Genomic DNA, 16,129 nt, shown 5'->3' on the forward strand with positions numbered 1-16,129 from the left:
TTCAAAATGATCGCTAACATTGACGAATAATTGTTGTCGAGTATTATGTCTGTAACTCTGTGCTATAAGTACCATGTGGCGTAAGGTATGAAAATACTTTCGAATGTATTTAGTGCAACCTATTTGAGTAAACCGAGCAATCGGGTGAATTGGACCTTTGCGTACGAAACATTCCCAATACAAAAGAATGATAAATGCTCTAAAAACCCACGAAACCATTTGTCAAAATATGCATTCATTTCGATTTTAATATGGATTCAACCAAAGCTCCAAAGAAGGAATCAACATCTATGTTTAAATAAACCGGGCAGACGAAAAGATCACAAGTTTGCGTGCAAGAGTTGCTTGACGTACAAATTCAAAGAACTGCTCATGTTTGAAAGAAGGAACCAAGTCCTATGTTCGAGTAAACCGGCTATACGAGAGGATAACAGGTTTGCTTGCGAGAGGCCGCCGCATTCGACGATACATCCTCAGCAGCTTAACACCGCATAAGTTTCTTTAATTAGGTATGCGTAAACCTTTGGCTTAACTACAAATAATAAATAAAAAACATAACTTTTCTGGGGAATGGTGCATTCTGGGGAATGACTTTCTGGGGAATGGGGCATTCTGGATAATGGTTTTCTAGGGATTGGTACATTCTGGGAAATGTCTTTCTGGCGAATGGTACATTCTGGGAAAAGGAATTCTGGGGAATGGCTTTCTGGGAAATGGCTTTCGGGGGAATGGTATACAACCGTTTTAGGCTCAAAAGTGCCTCTAGAGCAGCAGTAGATATGGTCGTAAAAGCACCAATCATAGCCATTAAGAAGATGGTCTATTGCTGTAACTTTTACTGGATTGTAGTAACCTATCGGGGAAAAACAATTTAAAGTCGAAGAACTGCAACGGACGAGCTCCGGTTGTAATCATCGATGGTGTTTTATTTGAACTAACTGGTAGTCCAACATGAAGACACCATTGCTCAACAAACACATTAGGCTTGCTGCATCAAATCAAAAAGTGTGTTACTGTAAATACTGGTGATCATTATATGATAATCGTCTACGAAACCATATGTCCGAAACTCAAGCTCATTAAGTTTTCTCAACAAGCCATCGGCAACGAGGATCCATAAAAGTAGTGACAGCACGTCACCTTGAGGGTATCCACAGATATTCAATTTCCTTTTTCTCTATTTGTCTTAACGATGAGTACAGATATCGGTTGCTAGTGGTATATGAAGGTACTCCGTGATGTCGTGCTGTTTCCATAATGGATTTTTCAACGTTATAGACAATATTGTGTAACAGGGATGTAGTAAACTGATATGCATGTTGCAGTGCATGCTACGGGTGCTCACCAAAGCGAACATCCCGAATGTAGTGGTCGATTAAATGTTCCACTGATTTGAGGAGGACTACAAGTAAGGGCTTTTTTCATAATATGCTTTCATAGTTTTCATATCCTCTTTGAAGAGGAACTGGAATGATTCCATCTTTTCCCGTTCACTTATACGGTGCAAAACTTACAATCGCCCATTTCATCGACTCGGTTGTCACAGTTCTACGAGCAAAGGCCTAATAATCAGAACTAGCTGTAAAAAGTGTATGTCAAAAAGACAGTTGAGTATCGCATCTTCAACAGATTCACCATTAGCAGTTCTAATTGAACTGATATGAAAGGCTTTCGATTTTGAAGCCTAGTTGAAACTTGAGATAATTGTACAGAGGCTATTCTAATCATTTACAGGATTGAAGGGCATTTCTCTATGCTTCAAGCCAACTTAGATGACACCGACCCGTCGCTGCGTCTCAGATTGCAAGCTCTTTCACATAACCACTTTCCACCAAGGAGTTTCTCTAGAAGCATGCATAACTCGAAGTGGACAAGTCTTTTGGTATGCTTTTACTATGAGTGAGTGTTTTATCCACGACCTCATCCAAATCACTTCCCGACCAGGAGAAAATAACTGGCCAATAACCCAAGCATACTATTTTTTGGTATTCATACCAAAACTTAGTATTAATTGATTATTATACCTCATTGAAGTATTAGGCAGGTATTGAAGAAACATTTTTCAATACCTGCTTAATACCTCAATGAGGTATAATACTTTATTTTAGTATTATTTATGTATTCCAGTTATTTTTACAAATACCAATCCAATACCTCCATACAGTGAATTTTATAATTGGAACGTTGAAAAATGTTTTATTATTATTCAGGTATTATAATAACTCGTTTCATTATCAAATAGTTATTTGTAGAACATATCTGTGTTATTTTTTCTTGGTATTTTACCTCTTATGCAGAGCTCATTCATACCACATTGTGGTAAACAGTCGTTGGTATTGATACCTATATTTAGTATTCCGCAGTTATTTTCTTCTGCTCGGGTTGGAGATTCAATCATTGGAAAACATGTAACCTAGTCGCCAAGCCCTCTTCGTAGACATCTTAGTTCGTGGATTTGAGATTACGATATGTGACGATATCTAGTGAGGCAAACCGTTGTACTTATGAGTAATACCATCAGAGCAAAGAGTTACATCTAACAACACTTGGGTATACATTAAATATATGCTGATTAGTACTACGAAAATCGGACCGACACTGAAGTCAACATTGAGACGTTTCCTCTAGCTATCTTATAGTTCATTTAGATATGGTAGCCGCTTTACGTGACTTTTAATTAACTCTGCCTCAAAGTCCCTCTAAACAAGGTCCTAGCATGCGTCAAAACTGTTAGTGGTAGTGAATAGAGACAGCCTGTAAAACGTGGTATTGATGACGTAGACGCTACCATTCGCCCATAGAAACTGTCACACATACGAGCGCAGATGCAGTTTTCGTTTTGACGCATGCTAGGACCTTCCTATAAAGGGACTTTGACTCTGCCTTTGATGAGTTAAATTCAGTCAATGAGGATCCCTGAGAAACAAGGTGAGGAATCAATTCTCAAAACGCTAATTTCCTGGCCCTAATCTCATAGTCACGGTCACTTAGTGACTAGAAGGAATTTAATGTGTTATGAAGGTTGTCATTGAACTATAAAAGAGCGAGAGCGAGGGAATGAAGGAAAAAACAGAAAACCTGTAACCTGTAACAGTAGGCGCTGGAAATATTTTAGCCTTTTCGAAAACAATGCCCTTAGAGTGTCACGACATTGGTGTCTTCGAAAGAATTTTTCAGAATCATTTTCTGCATCATACTAACTCAATTTACACTACCTAACAGTAAGTTTGAATCATTCTGTTATAGTCTATCACGTATTTTTGCTTTTGCTCGATTAATTGCCATTGGCTGGCGATACAAGGCTCATAAATAAGCTGGTACTTGTTCGAGTTCTGATCATGAATCACTCTTAGTATCAGTAGAAGCATTGTATAGTTTTTGGGAGCAGATATTCCCACATGGATATCATCCGAGTCACACTCCCGCTGCAGTAGCTCTTTAGTATTTCTGTAACTGAGTATTAAGAGCGTTTTTTAAGGGGACGCTTAGATTACTCTAACGCTGTTTGTACACGGTGATTGGTAATGGTGACTCTCTTACCAAAAGTTACCCGACACAAGTTTGAATGGACACACCATTTTATCTTGTTCAGTACGAATGCCATTCAAATTCTTTGCTCGCCGGAGCAGGGGGTACTTGGAACAACCAACTCTGCGCTTCAGTAAATTCTTGCATGACAAACTCAAATCGATGACTACACCGTCGATCTCAACTTTGTGAGCGGGTATGTAGGCACAGTAGTCCTTCATAAAAGGCTTGTCACCAGTATCGTGATTTGCTTACTTTAGACAGAATGTCACAATTCTGAGCTTATCTTAGCGAATTTACGATATATCTGTTACGGATGGATATTTCTGCGACAGTTCTTTCGAAAACGTTTGAATACTTGGTGGATTGTCTTTGATTCGAAAGAAGATCGAATTTGGATCAACCGAGGACAATAAACAATAGTTTTAAACGGGAAGAAAGATTTTTTATGAGAGTTTTATGGGCCTGGAGCCCGGCGCAAAGCAAAAAAAAATAAAGAATGCGAAGGAAGAATAATACATATATTGAAAGACAAGTCTACCGATTTTCTTCGAAGAATGTGTAAAAACCTTTATCATAAAAATATTTTTGATTCACTCGTACCTTCAAAAAGATGGGTGGATACTGCCACGTCTAATTTTTTTTTCCTCAATGTACTGGTCTCGATATACAGATATAGCACATCGACAAATGTTCCTATACAAAATTTGAACTCAATCGAAAAAAACAAATGTCTTATAATGTCCTGAAACGTCGAAATCTGGTAAAATCTCGATAAAAAAGCTTGGGACATGTAAAATGTTGTAGTTGAGATTAGACTTCAGTTTGGAAAGGCAGCTTTAAAAAAACAAAGGGTCCTTGGTGTCTTTTCACATGACACCGTAATAATGTTTGATTGAGCGGAATATATAAATACATACTTTTTTCGAGGTTCTGATGCTTTTGAAGCGTGTCTGGTTATACAGTTCGATTGTTACTTTTTTCAGTACCATTGGTACCCTGATATACAGTCTTCTGAAAAGATGATAACTCCGTTGCCTGCAAACACCTAGCGACCACTTTTCTCCATAGGGAGAATATAGCATAGTGCGTAGTTGCATTGGCTTGCTAAGCCAAGCCAAGTTTCGACTTTATTTCATAAGCTTAAACAGAGCATCTCTTGCGGGACATCACACTTGACTATCGCAAATCGTGACTCCGTTTTTGGAGCTAGTATCAATGCTGCGCTTTCTTAGTTTTGTCACTAAGCTAGTGTCGGATTCTGATGAAACGAAATTAAAACGAAAGCTCCATAAAAAATTTAGTTATAGATTTTGCGCCCTTCACGTGCAAATATGGTTTTACCCAATTTTCTCCATAATGGAGAAACCTTGGTTTCTCTCAAAACTTTTCTTGTTAGGGAGAAATATAGCAGAGTACCTAGCGTCAGCTAATTTCACCATCTCCCGAAAAATGTTCCGTCCGTGACCTGCAAACATCTCACCTCGAATGATACTACAGACAAATCAGCAGCGATCTTATATATAAAATTTCACAAAACTGAAGTGTTTTGTCGGTGCTCTATATTGATGGCTTTGCCTGACATAGGCAGATTTTTTTTTTCCAAAAGTTAGTTTTCGTATTTTTTGTAAATAATAATTCAAAATTGAAAAATGGTTAAAATTTCTCCGACTAATGCACTAATTTTGCTCAATTCCATCGATGTATTTCGCCCTCTGTGCACATTGTCTCCGGAAATAATACTCCTGCACGGGTAGTGATTTCAAACGGGTTTTAACCGAAACTGCCCTGAGGACCATTCATAAACCAGGTAGACCAAAGTTTGACATTTTTTGACCTTCATGCTCCTTAGTGGACTTAAGTAGACTTTTGCCAGATATTCATTCGGCCTAATGTCCATTCGGTATAATATCCTTCGTCCTAGTGGCCTTTCGCCTAATGGCACCATGTGAAATTGCTCGTTCTTTAAAACTGATGTCTCTCAGGCACATTGAAACATACGTTGCTTTCCGGTTAGATTATCGTACAGATATTTTAGCTTCACATTCACCGCGGCATATTCGTTGGCAAAGCTGCTGATGTAGACTAATGCCGCATGGGGCGCAAAACTGATAGTCCGTCAAGGGCGCTAGAGGATCACGCTACGGCCCAGCCTCTACTCTCGAGGGCTGAAATTGAGCTGTTTTATACGGAATGTATTGCGAAATATCTACTGCATAAATTTTGAATTTTTCTTCAAGAACAGCAGCATGTTTACTGAATAATTTAAAAAAGGTTATGAAATCGTTTTACTGTTTTAGCAGTTTCAACATCGGTATAATCAGTGATGTTTCAAGGTCAAGGTTGAAATTTAATAGTCAAAACATATAGCTTCAAAATAAAAAATATTAATCCAGAATGTATATTTTTAGGGAATTAATTTACAAATAAATTAATTCCCTAAAAAACATCTCAATTACGGGTCTCGAGGACCCCCTTAACGGAGCTCAAAAAAAAGATTCCCATTTTACCCTACTTCCCGTTACGTGTCGTATTACCAACCAATAGCAATTGATTGGGCATAAGCGAAAAACCCCGTGATGAATGATATCAGAATGATTCAATCACACTGTTAGGTGAATTAAATCCGTTTTATGACTCCCCAGCTACGTTCTTGTAATTCAGACTTCTATCGAAGATTCCAAGTCACTGTTCTGACATTTGCAGTGTAAAGTTTGATTTTTGCGTTTCCAATTCATCTCATCAGTACCTAACACCAGCTGGGTGTCTAGTTAGACTATGTATACGAAGTAGTACCCAAATTAGCACTAGCTAGACACAAAAACAAATCCAAGCAGTTCGCACGACCCATGTGAACGCCTAAAGTAACTGGCTTGTCCCGGGAAGCAAATACAGATGCTCTGCTAACGAGAAAGCGAAAACGAACTCTTGGAGTTCGAAACATAAAAATCAAAATTTATTTAAGTTAGGTCTTGTGCCCTTAATGCGCAAATTGGTTAAATCCAATTTTCCCTTTTGGGAAATATTGCATTTGTAGTGTTGTCGGAAACGATACATTTTTGCGATTAATTTTATCCTTCTATATTAAAATCCTAATAACATTTTCATAAACAATGGAAACTTGGCATTCCCTTAAATCTCTAGGCAGTTGACTGCCCAGAAATTACTCAGTCTTTCAAGTTCACTACATTTGATATACCTGTTATTCGTCACCTTAACGTAAACAAATAAAAAATATCGCAGCATTTTGTTTATTACTAATCAGAACCGATTTGGACATATTTGAGGGCACTAAGACTAAACTAAAATCAAATGAGTGGCACATAACGATCTCGGGCACTGATCACGACAATCACCTAGTCTTGAAAAGGGCCGCCTCCTATTGTATCCATAGTTCAACAATCTCCCATTGGCAGTGCACTTGAGTATTGCACATGTCGAATGTATACCCCTTCGCATAGTAGAACCACACCGCAACTCTAACGAACATAATCCCCACACTTGTAGCACTTGCAGTCGATCGGTTCCTTCAAACGAATCTCCATGGTGGCAGCATCGTGTTCGGTCATTCGTACGCCATCCGGATCGTAGCAATGGGTGAGCTGAAGCTGACGTTCCCGCAGGAAAGACTCCCGGCAGCAGTAGCACTCCTTCAGAAATCCGGTAGCAGTAATGACCGACGGTTGGACCTGACTGTTGCATTTGCCTTCGCACTTATTCACGGTCACATCGCCATTACAGGTTCGGTACAACCGGCCCAGTTCGTCGTATTCCTCTGCGAAAATGAAATCACTTCATTAGTTGAAATTGAAACGGAAACAATTTCAACCAAGCGGTTGTAACCTTTGATTAGATGAATCTCCGAGGGTAGAGTCTCGCACGTTTCATCTCCCGGCTGATGCTGTGCATCCGCCACAGACCGGTAAAGTATCTGGGGCAGTAACGACATACAGCAGATTGCCGCAAAAATTTGCCCAGTCGCAAATTTATGCATATTATTTGGTTTCCGTTGTTCCCCACTGATGGAGCGGACAGTTGGCACTGACCGTCGAAAGGCACACAAATTTACCACCGTAGATCACGAAACTGCACTAACAATTGCTCCTCTCGACGGATCACGATATAATGCGAAGGAACTGCTTCCGGGAGAGACTAAATAAATAATCTTTCGGAGCCGATGGCGCAGCGGGAATCAGCACTGGGGTGGAGAACATTGAGCAAGGTTGAAAATTTTCACTTATCCCGCTGGGAATGAAACGGCCCGACAAGCATGTACACTATGGGAAAGTCATGTGAGCTGGTTCCCCTACCATCAGAATCGAACGCCGCCATACGGGCAGCATTGCTTGCGACTGTTAGCAAACGAAGGAAATCTCATTAACGAACAAGATTCACTTTAACATTGAAGTCGATGACTTGTGAAATGTTTCACATGTTTGGTTTATCGGCAGTGCGAAAGTTCACGGAAAATCGGTTCTAGCATTAAACATCCACTGCCCGTCTCACCCTGGCGACAGTCAGACTGTGGCCGAATTTATTTTTTCCGGGAACAAACCACCGACGTCGAAGGTCGGTCTCGACCGTCGTATGATGGACTCCGTAGGCGAAAAGTTCAAGGATAATTATTGATACAGGGATCGATTTTTGAGGGTTTTGTTTTTACAGCGTATATATTTCGACTCGTTAATACTTCTTTGTTTAAATAAGATAATTACAAATCTATTTCGATTAACTTCTTGATGAAAACGGATACATATTATAGGGATATCCACCAATTAGTTGGTAAATTGAGCGACCGGAAATAAAAGCCGCAAGGACAGAACATGTTTCGTATAACCCGTTTCAAATACATTAGAATATGAAAATCGGAAAGAAAATACTTCAAGCTTAGAAAGCGGACAGAGATTCGGCAGCTTAAGAATCGCTTAAAAAATGTTCACCCGTAAATCTCGGCAAAGATGATCCTCCAGTATAAAGACTGGTTAAATATATAAATATATCGTTCACAGAAGCATCCATATACAGAGTGTCTACTACCTGGAAAAACCTGGAAAACCGGGAATCCTCAGGGATTTTTTAAAATCATGGAAAAACCGGGAATCCTCAGGGAATTTTGATAACCCTCAGGGAATTTAACGACCATTGAAATATAATTATAAAGACAAATAATGTGGGTTTCAAATACGCACCTTCAATCCGTTTGTTCTCTTTCAAACTAAACGAATATTGCTTTCCTTCAAAATCGATCATATAGACTGTTCACGATGATGATGTTTTCTTTATGGACGGTCGATCGCAATGCCCAGATGCAGTTCTATTTTCGAGCATTGTTTTGAAGCAGATTTAGAACAATTCGACTATTCTGTATTGAATTTTACACAACTGAAAACACAAATAGAAGACTGCATCAATTTTTTTCATTATTGTGTGTGACGACTAACAGTAGAAAAACAAACCAAACATGCCATGAAAATAGTAAGATAATAAGGAAAAACAATATTTAGAACAGTTGGTTAAATCCAGAAATGACCCTGGGGTAGAGATACGCGAAGTCCCAATCGTACCCAGAACATCGGTTCCAATCGAGCAATGCAAACAAAAATGGCAGATTCAGGAATTAATGAGTGCGGAGTATTAGGATTGAAATTAAATCAAATACATTTAGCAATGTTTACATACGAAGAGCAAAACCATATGTTCGTACATACTTTAAAACTTTTGTAGTGCAAACAAAATGCGTGTAAAATCTATTGCAATGTATGTAATATGTACATATATGTATGTTAGATAGATCAAAAATTACAAAGCAATTGATTAAGTTTATCTTCTGGTGTTCTATGGCCGATGGATACGAAGTCTTGACATAATGGAGAGTTTTCCGTCACACTTTATTTGGGAGTAAGTCTACAGAATTTAACAACTTTTTTCTTGGAAACGTAGTGTTTAGGGAATCGGAAGAAACTAACATTTTTCATCGATTGATTCGATTGATTTTTGCGAAACGATGAAGCACATTGTAATGAAATTTTCCACGTAAAACAAAACTAATCAATAGAGACAAAAATATTCAAATTAAAAGTCACTCAAAGTTTACACAAATGTCCTGGTTACCAAAACTAATAAACGATAATTTAGTAAACCGTGTAACCAGGTTTGCGAATTGAATTGGCGCGTTCGGTAATTAAACCAAAGACGTCGAAAAATGCGTATTTTCCAAGTTTGATGTGTTAATTGGGTCATTAAGCTATATATAGTTTTCCGTCCCATTCGATAAATTTTAGGTCCAATATATACAATATAACATTAATTCAAAAAAAAAATCGTTGCAACACGTAAAAACGATTTTTTTGCTTTTAAAAATAAATCTTATGTCAACATAGACAACCATACATAGGAAAACTGTGGTTGTTTACATCTGGCCTATCAAGACAGCCCCCAAAATGAAAATAATTATATACATTGGATGGTGTTTATGTCAAATAAAAATAACCCTGCGGGAAAACCAGGAAACCATGTATTCATTTTTTCTGACAGGGCATCATTTGTCGTGAAATTCGATATATCAAATGCTTCTGATAGTGTCACATCAAGACTGTCAACATATTATTTCATTATCTTAAATTAAAAGTTTCTTTTCGTGTTTCCTACGTTGGAAAAAAACTTTGTTGTAATCACGAAAATCAGCTTTATTGATGCATGTAATAAAACAATTTTTTGTCTCATTTAATGACCCAATTGGTTTCAGGTTTTCGTATGTTTTGTTTGCAATTATTTTTTTTACACAAAATGAAAATGACACTATATTTTTAACGTGCCATTCATCCCAAAAAAAGCATTTCGATGAATCGTGGATTTTGTTGCAACGAAAAATAATCGAAAAACACGGAAAACACCATCTTCTTTGGTTAAATTATCGCATGTGGAACACCTATAGTTCCTATTTACATGCAACCATAAAACCATATGAAATTAACAATTTTCCATCGCATTTCATGTGATATTTCAAATTATATTCAAACAAATTCCACATGAATATGGCATGTTTTTTCATTGAATATTGGTTGCCATGGTATGAAGTCATATAGTACTTTTCCCATGGCTTTCGCGTAAGAACATGCGAGTTTCTAACCTACTTTTTGAATAAAGTTAAGTTTGTAGTGTAGCGAACATTTCTGAAGGGATATACATTTGACAGTCAAACCTGTATCATACAATTTCTGTGAAAAAAGAAGGTGGTAATGAAGCAAAGCATGCTGAGTTACATAACGTTACTTTCCGAGCGCCAGTTCAACCTGAACGGCATTTGCTGCGCTGTTTGTTCACTGTTGCTGACCAGCCAGATTTTCCAAAGAATAGCTGATCAGCAACAGTAAACAAAGATCACAGCAAATGTCATTCCGATCGAGCTGTTTTCGGAAAGTATAGCTATGTAACACAGCGTGCTTTGCCTCATGGTATATATTTCCATCTTGCTGAAAAAGGTTATACCATATTCCAGTGAGACGTCCAACGACAAGTTTCAAAATCGTCTAACACCGGTTGAACGCCGTATGACGTTGAAGTATTTGGAATAGTTTTTCTATAGAGGTATATACTGGAAGTACTCCGGTGAAAACTGAGTGAAAGTTGTTCCTGCGTTCTCTTCATATTTTTGTTCGTCTCTGATCGCAAACAAGAGGAAGATTTTTTGCTCCAGTAAAAACAAAAGAAATTAGCTGGAATAAACCTGTTATTAACATCAAGCATTAGTTTGGTTAACGATAAAAGAAACTTGAAGCTACCAGATCGCGGGAAAGCTCACGAATATTTTTAGGTGAGTTGAACATTTTAAGTATGTTTACAGCGTGTAGTATGCAAAGGGGAATTTTGAAATTTATTTGATAATTATTTTGACAGGATGGCAACTAATTGGAAAACCATTTTTCAGCCTTCTTGGTTGAATGATCCAGAGTTTAAATCATGGATTCGACGTTCTGATAACCCAAAGTGTGTTTATTGTGCTTTATGCTGTTCAGAGTTCTCACTAAGCAATATGGGCAGGCATGAAGCATGAAGGGTAAAAAGCACATGAACAGATCTGGTGTCGGAATGAACTCTTTACTCAGCTATGTAGAAACATCCTCCACGACTACATCTAAAACTGTATTGAGCGAAAATTCACCTCATTCGTTGCCTCAGCCATTATCTTCAAGCGAACATACAAAGTCAGAACCACATCGTCCGGCAAGTCTGTATTTTTTGAAAAATGAGGTTACTGAAGCCGAAATCTTGTGGTGCATTGAAACCGTGATGTGTCATAAATCAATGAGGGCAGCGGAGAAGGATGTTTTGGTTTTCAAAAGGATGTTTCGTGATAGCGAAACTGCTGGTAAACTACAGCTAAAAAAGATAAAATCGCTTATGTGATAATGTACGGTATTGCGCCGTATTTCAAAACAGATCTCGTGGAACGCGTAAATCAATGTGATTTTTTTGTGATTGGTTTCGACGAGTCCCTAAATAAAATCACCAAGAAGCAACAAATGGATATAAATGTCCGTTATTGGGATGAGGACTTAAATTCGATTGAAACTCGGTATTTCACTTCGCAGTTTCTTGCTCGCTCTCGAGCAACCGATCTTTTGGATGAATTTCAGCAGGGACTGAAGATGCTCAATTTGGGAAAGATGATACAGGTGTCGATGGATGGCCCAAACGTAAACTGGGCTTTCCTACGCGAGCTTAAACTTGAGCTTAAGGGAGATACGAAGTTGCTTGATTTGGACAGTTGTGGACTCCATATTTTGCACGGTGCATTCAAAGATGGATTTCAGGCTACAGAATGGCCCATTTCTTCGTGCGTTGCACAATTTATTTAAAGACGTTCCCGCACGACGAGCATTGTATGTGCAATATTCAGGGAGCGATAAATTTCCGTTGAAATTTTGTGGCCACAGGTGGCTTGAAAATGCTGAAGTCGCTAAGCGGGCAATCGATATTATAGAAAACATTCGTAAATTTGTTGATGGAGTTAAGAAGCAAAAAAATGAGCCTAAATGTAAATCGTATAACGATATTGTGAAATTTTTGAACGAACCTTTAGTTTGTGCCAAATTGGCATTTTTTCTTTCAACTGCTACGGAAATAGAGCCACTACTTCGAGAGCGTCAGACAGATAGCCCAATGGTACCATTCTTGTACGATGCGTACAGTCAAGTCATAACGATGCTCAGTGAAAAATTTCTCAAGTCAGACAAAATCGAAAAAACAGTTTGCTTGACTTTGGAAGATGTTAAGAAGGATGAGAATCATTTACCAGCTAAAAGTGTGATTCTAGGATTTGACGTTAAAAAGGCTTTGAAAGGTACATAGGTTAAAGAATTGGATGTATTGCAGTTCCGTAACGAATGCAAAAATTGTTTGAAAATAATTGTTTCCAAATTATTAACAAAATCGCCTATCACATACCCTCTGACAAAGGCTGCCAGTTGCTTAAATCCTAAAATAATCGTATCAAATACCAAAGTAGCAAAGCTTCGTTTGGAAAAACTTCTCACTATACTGGTCGAGTGTGGCAGGATAAGTGGACATACAGGAGACTTAGCTGCAAGTGAGTACCGATCCATGATTACAGAGGAGGCACTTACTGGTTTGTTTGAAAATTACAATCGTAGCGTAACACGGTTGGACCATTTCTGGCGTGATATTCTCGGAAGAAAATACGGTAATTTGCTCGAAGTTGTTAAAATTGTGTGCTGCTTGTCACATGGTAACGCAAATGTTGAGAGAGGATTTTCCGTCAATGCGGAATGTTTATTTGAAAATATGAGAGAGGATTCAGTGGTAGCCCGACGACAAGTGTACGATGCAGTGACACAGAGAGGCGGTTTGGAGAACTTCCAAATCACGAAATCTTTAGTTCTCCGGGTTCGTAATGCTCACGCTGTGTACATGGAAGATTTAAATCAGAGAAAGAAGGATTCTACAGAAAAGGCAACGTTAACAGCTTTGAAAAGGAAGCATGCTGCTGAAGCACGTGAGCTGGAGAAAAAGAGGACAAAGATTTTGGAAGATGCAAAGACCAAAGCAAATGCGCTAACTGAACAAATAAATTTGTTAAGCAAGTGATGCATGAATAAGCTGACCATCTCTGACAAAAAATCCGTGCAACTTGCGTGTGGTGAACGCTTTGTTGCTAAATGGTGTACGGGTTATTTGGTTCAGAGTGGGTCAGTTTAGGCATAACAATTTACAATCATAAAAATAAAATTTTAAAAGCATAAAACAGTAAATCTTGTGTTGCCCCTTTTATATTTACCATAGTACTGACTTAATTCCAGCAGTGACTTAGACAAACAGAAGCAAACCAGAAACATGTGAAGATGTTTGATTGCTGATGCTGCTCTAAGTGAGAAATATTTGACTATACTTTGCTTATCGACCTTGCACGACTTTTAAAATTAAAAAAAAAACAACAAACATTTGAACCCTGGAAAATTTTTAAAAACCCTGGAAAAACCTGGAAAACTCAGGGATTTTATTTTGGCCAGTTGAATAGACACCCTGATATATCGTGATGTTCAAGATGAAAAATCGGCTAAAAGAACTACTTTTTAAAAATGGGAGATATTTTTCCGATTTTTATACTGAATATTTTTTTATCCGACTCTTACGAGGGAAAGTCCCAGGTCGATTTTTATATTTGATGTTTATATCCGGTTTTTATATTCTAATATATTTGAAGTGGGTTTTACGAAGTATGTTGTGTCCTTGCGACTTTTATTTTTGGGTGCTCAATTAAACTTTCTTTATAGGTACTACGCTGGTAGCTATTCTCTAGGTACATCCAGTTTACTGTGATACACATAATTTAACTCCTATTAAATAATGTGTCCCATATTGATGTGTATTATATGTAGCATAACCAGTTAAATTATTCTTTATGATAATTATGGTGGCTTTCACAACAGACTTTGCTGTTAGCATTGGTTTTGATGGGTCATTCGTTGGATTCGAAGATCGTTGGATGCTGCTGACTCCTACCCTCTATGCTCATTAGGATGGTCGTGGCAGTTATTTTTGCTTTGTTGGGATTTTGTCCATTCCCGTTCGAACAATGAATCAAGGTGTCGAAGAATTGGGCAAAATTTGAGCGAAATTGGATCATTTTAACATGTATCCCAAAGCGATTGAAGTTTTATATGGGAAATACATGTATTTTTTTACATACGTGTTTTATGAAAATCCATAACTTTTTTTTTCAAAGTCGAAAATTTTTGAAGATTGGTAGAATTTGAGAACACTGAAAGTTTTTAAACGGAATGTTTTTAAAAATATTATTTTATAAACAAAATTCAAACCCTGATGTCCCGCAAGAAAAGAAGTTCCGATTAAGCTGAGAATTTTCGGAACCGAAACCTTCAGTTTATTTTAAGGGTTTTCTCTACTGCCTCTTCACCGGCATAGTGGAGTTGTTAATTGTGGGATCCTCCTTCAACTCGAGGAGCATCTCACTTTATGTGCACGTGCGTGGCCAAACAGTAACTGTCGAGTTAAAAACAATTATTGCCGTTTTCTCCTGCAGTCTAAATTACGTTGGTACTCCACCGAGCGGTCGACCGGAATGTGCCCTTATTTCCGAGTGCAGAGTTAACGTGACTTTCAAGGTTCTTTGAGTTTCAAGAACATGAATCTATGAGTATAATGATCAAGCTTCTGTAAGTTTCGAGATCAAGGATTCTTGAGTTTGAGGATCTGTGAGTTCCAGTTTCAATTATCGTTGAACTTCGTGGTGTTTGAACCTGGAACTCAAGAATTATTGATGTCTGCAGATCAAGAATCCAACCCTACATCCAAGAAAAAGTTGTAAAGTAATGTCATCGTAGTAGTTCTACGCGTCAGTCGCGACAAATTTTCTGCTCGCGTCATTTTTTTTTTCAAAAACAGGTGTGGTAAAGACCTAATTTTGGCCCCATTAGGGATGGTAACACACTATTCTATTAATTACGCAGTCTACGCTCATTAAAATGACCATAAATTCGCGTCAGTATCCTTGCTTCATTCCAAAGAACATATATAATAACAAAAATGTGTTGAAAAAGGGAAAATAATTCTGTTTGAGAGCCCTGAAAACTCGAATCGAATGCTCCTATTTTCGCACTACCATTCAAACTAATGCGTTGCACAAAGGTGGCAGACGCTGCTCTAACGGCTTCAAATGGGTAGGGCGATAATAGAAATAGGGTGAAAATAGTCTCCAAACCCTAGTTTGTGACGTTGGTTTGCGTTTGCAATCGTCACCGATGCAGTGAAATTCATTTATAATCGAGTCTTTTTAATTCCCTTGCCCTTTACAGGATCATCTCTTTTTCCGGCACCCGGTGGATTGCTACAACCTCAGCCTCTGAACGCACTGAACAATAACACCCTACTGGGCAACGGAATGACCCCGGCAAACCAGAGCAAGTCGGCAGCCCCGATCGTGGGTACCACGTGGAAAAATGCCGGCAGCATCAACATCGACCTGGACAATCTGCTCGGTAATGCAAAGGGTAAACACGGTGCTAACGCACCATCCATGAACCAATTGAAAAGCATCAACTCCAGTCCGGTTCACCTGCCA

General features: G+C 38.3%; 1 protein-coding gene across 1 annotated transcript; it reads right to left on the reverse strand.

The window, feature by feature from the left end:
• Nucleotides 1–6,753: 6,753 nt before the first annotated feature.
• Nucleotides 6,754–7,681, reverse strand: LOC131676890 (partner of bursicon). The gene is made up of 2 exons (XM_058956277.1): nt 7,372–7,681; nt 6,754–7,303 (listed from the first exon to the last, which is right to left on the reverse strand). Exons 1-2 carry the CDS (start codon nt 7,520–7,522, stop codon nt 7,008–7,010), a joined length of 447 nt encoding a protein of 148 aa, XP_058812260.1. The 5' UTR covers nt 7,523–7,681; the 3' UTR covers nt 6,754–7,007.
• Between the last annotated feature and the right edge of the window lie 8,448 nt (nt 7,682–16,129).

This window comes from Topomyia yanbarensis, chromosome 1 (assembly GCF_030247195.1).
Source record: "Topomyia yanbarensis strain Yona2022 chromosome 1, ASM3024719v1, whole genome shotgun sequence".
NCBI lineage: Eukaryota > Metazoa > Arthropoda > Insecta > Diptera > Culicidae > Topomyia > Topomyia yanbarensis.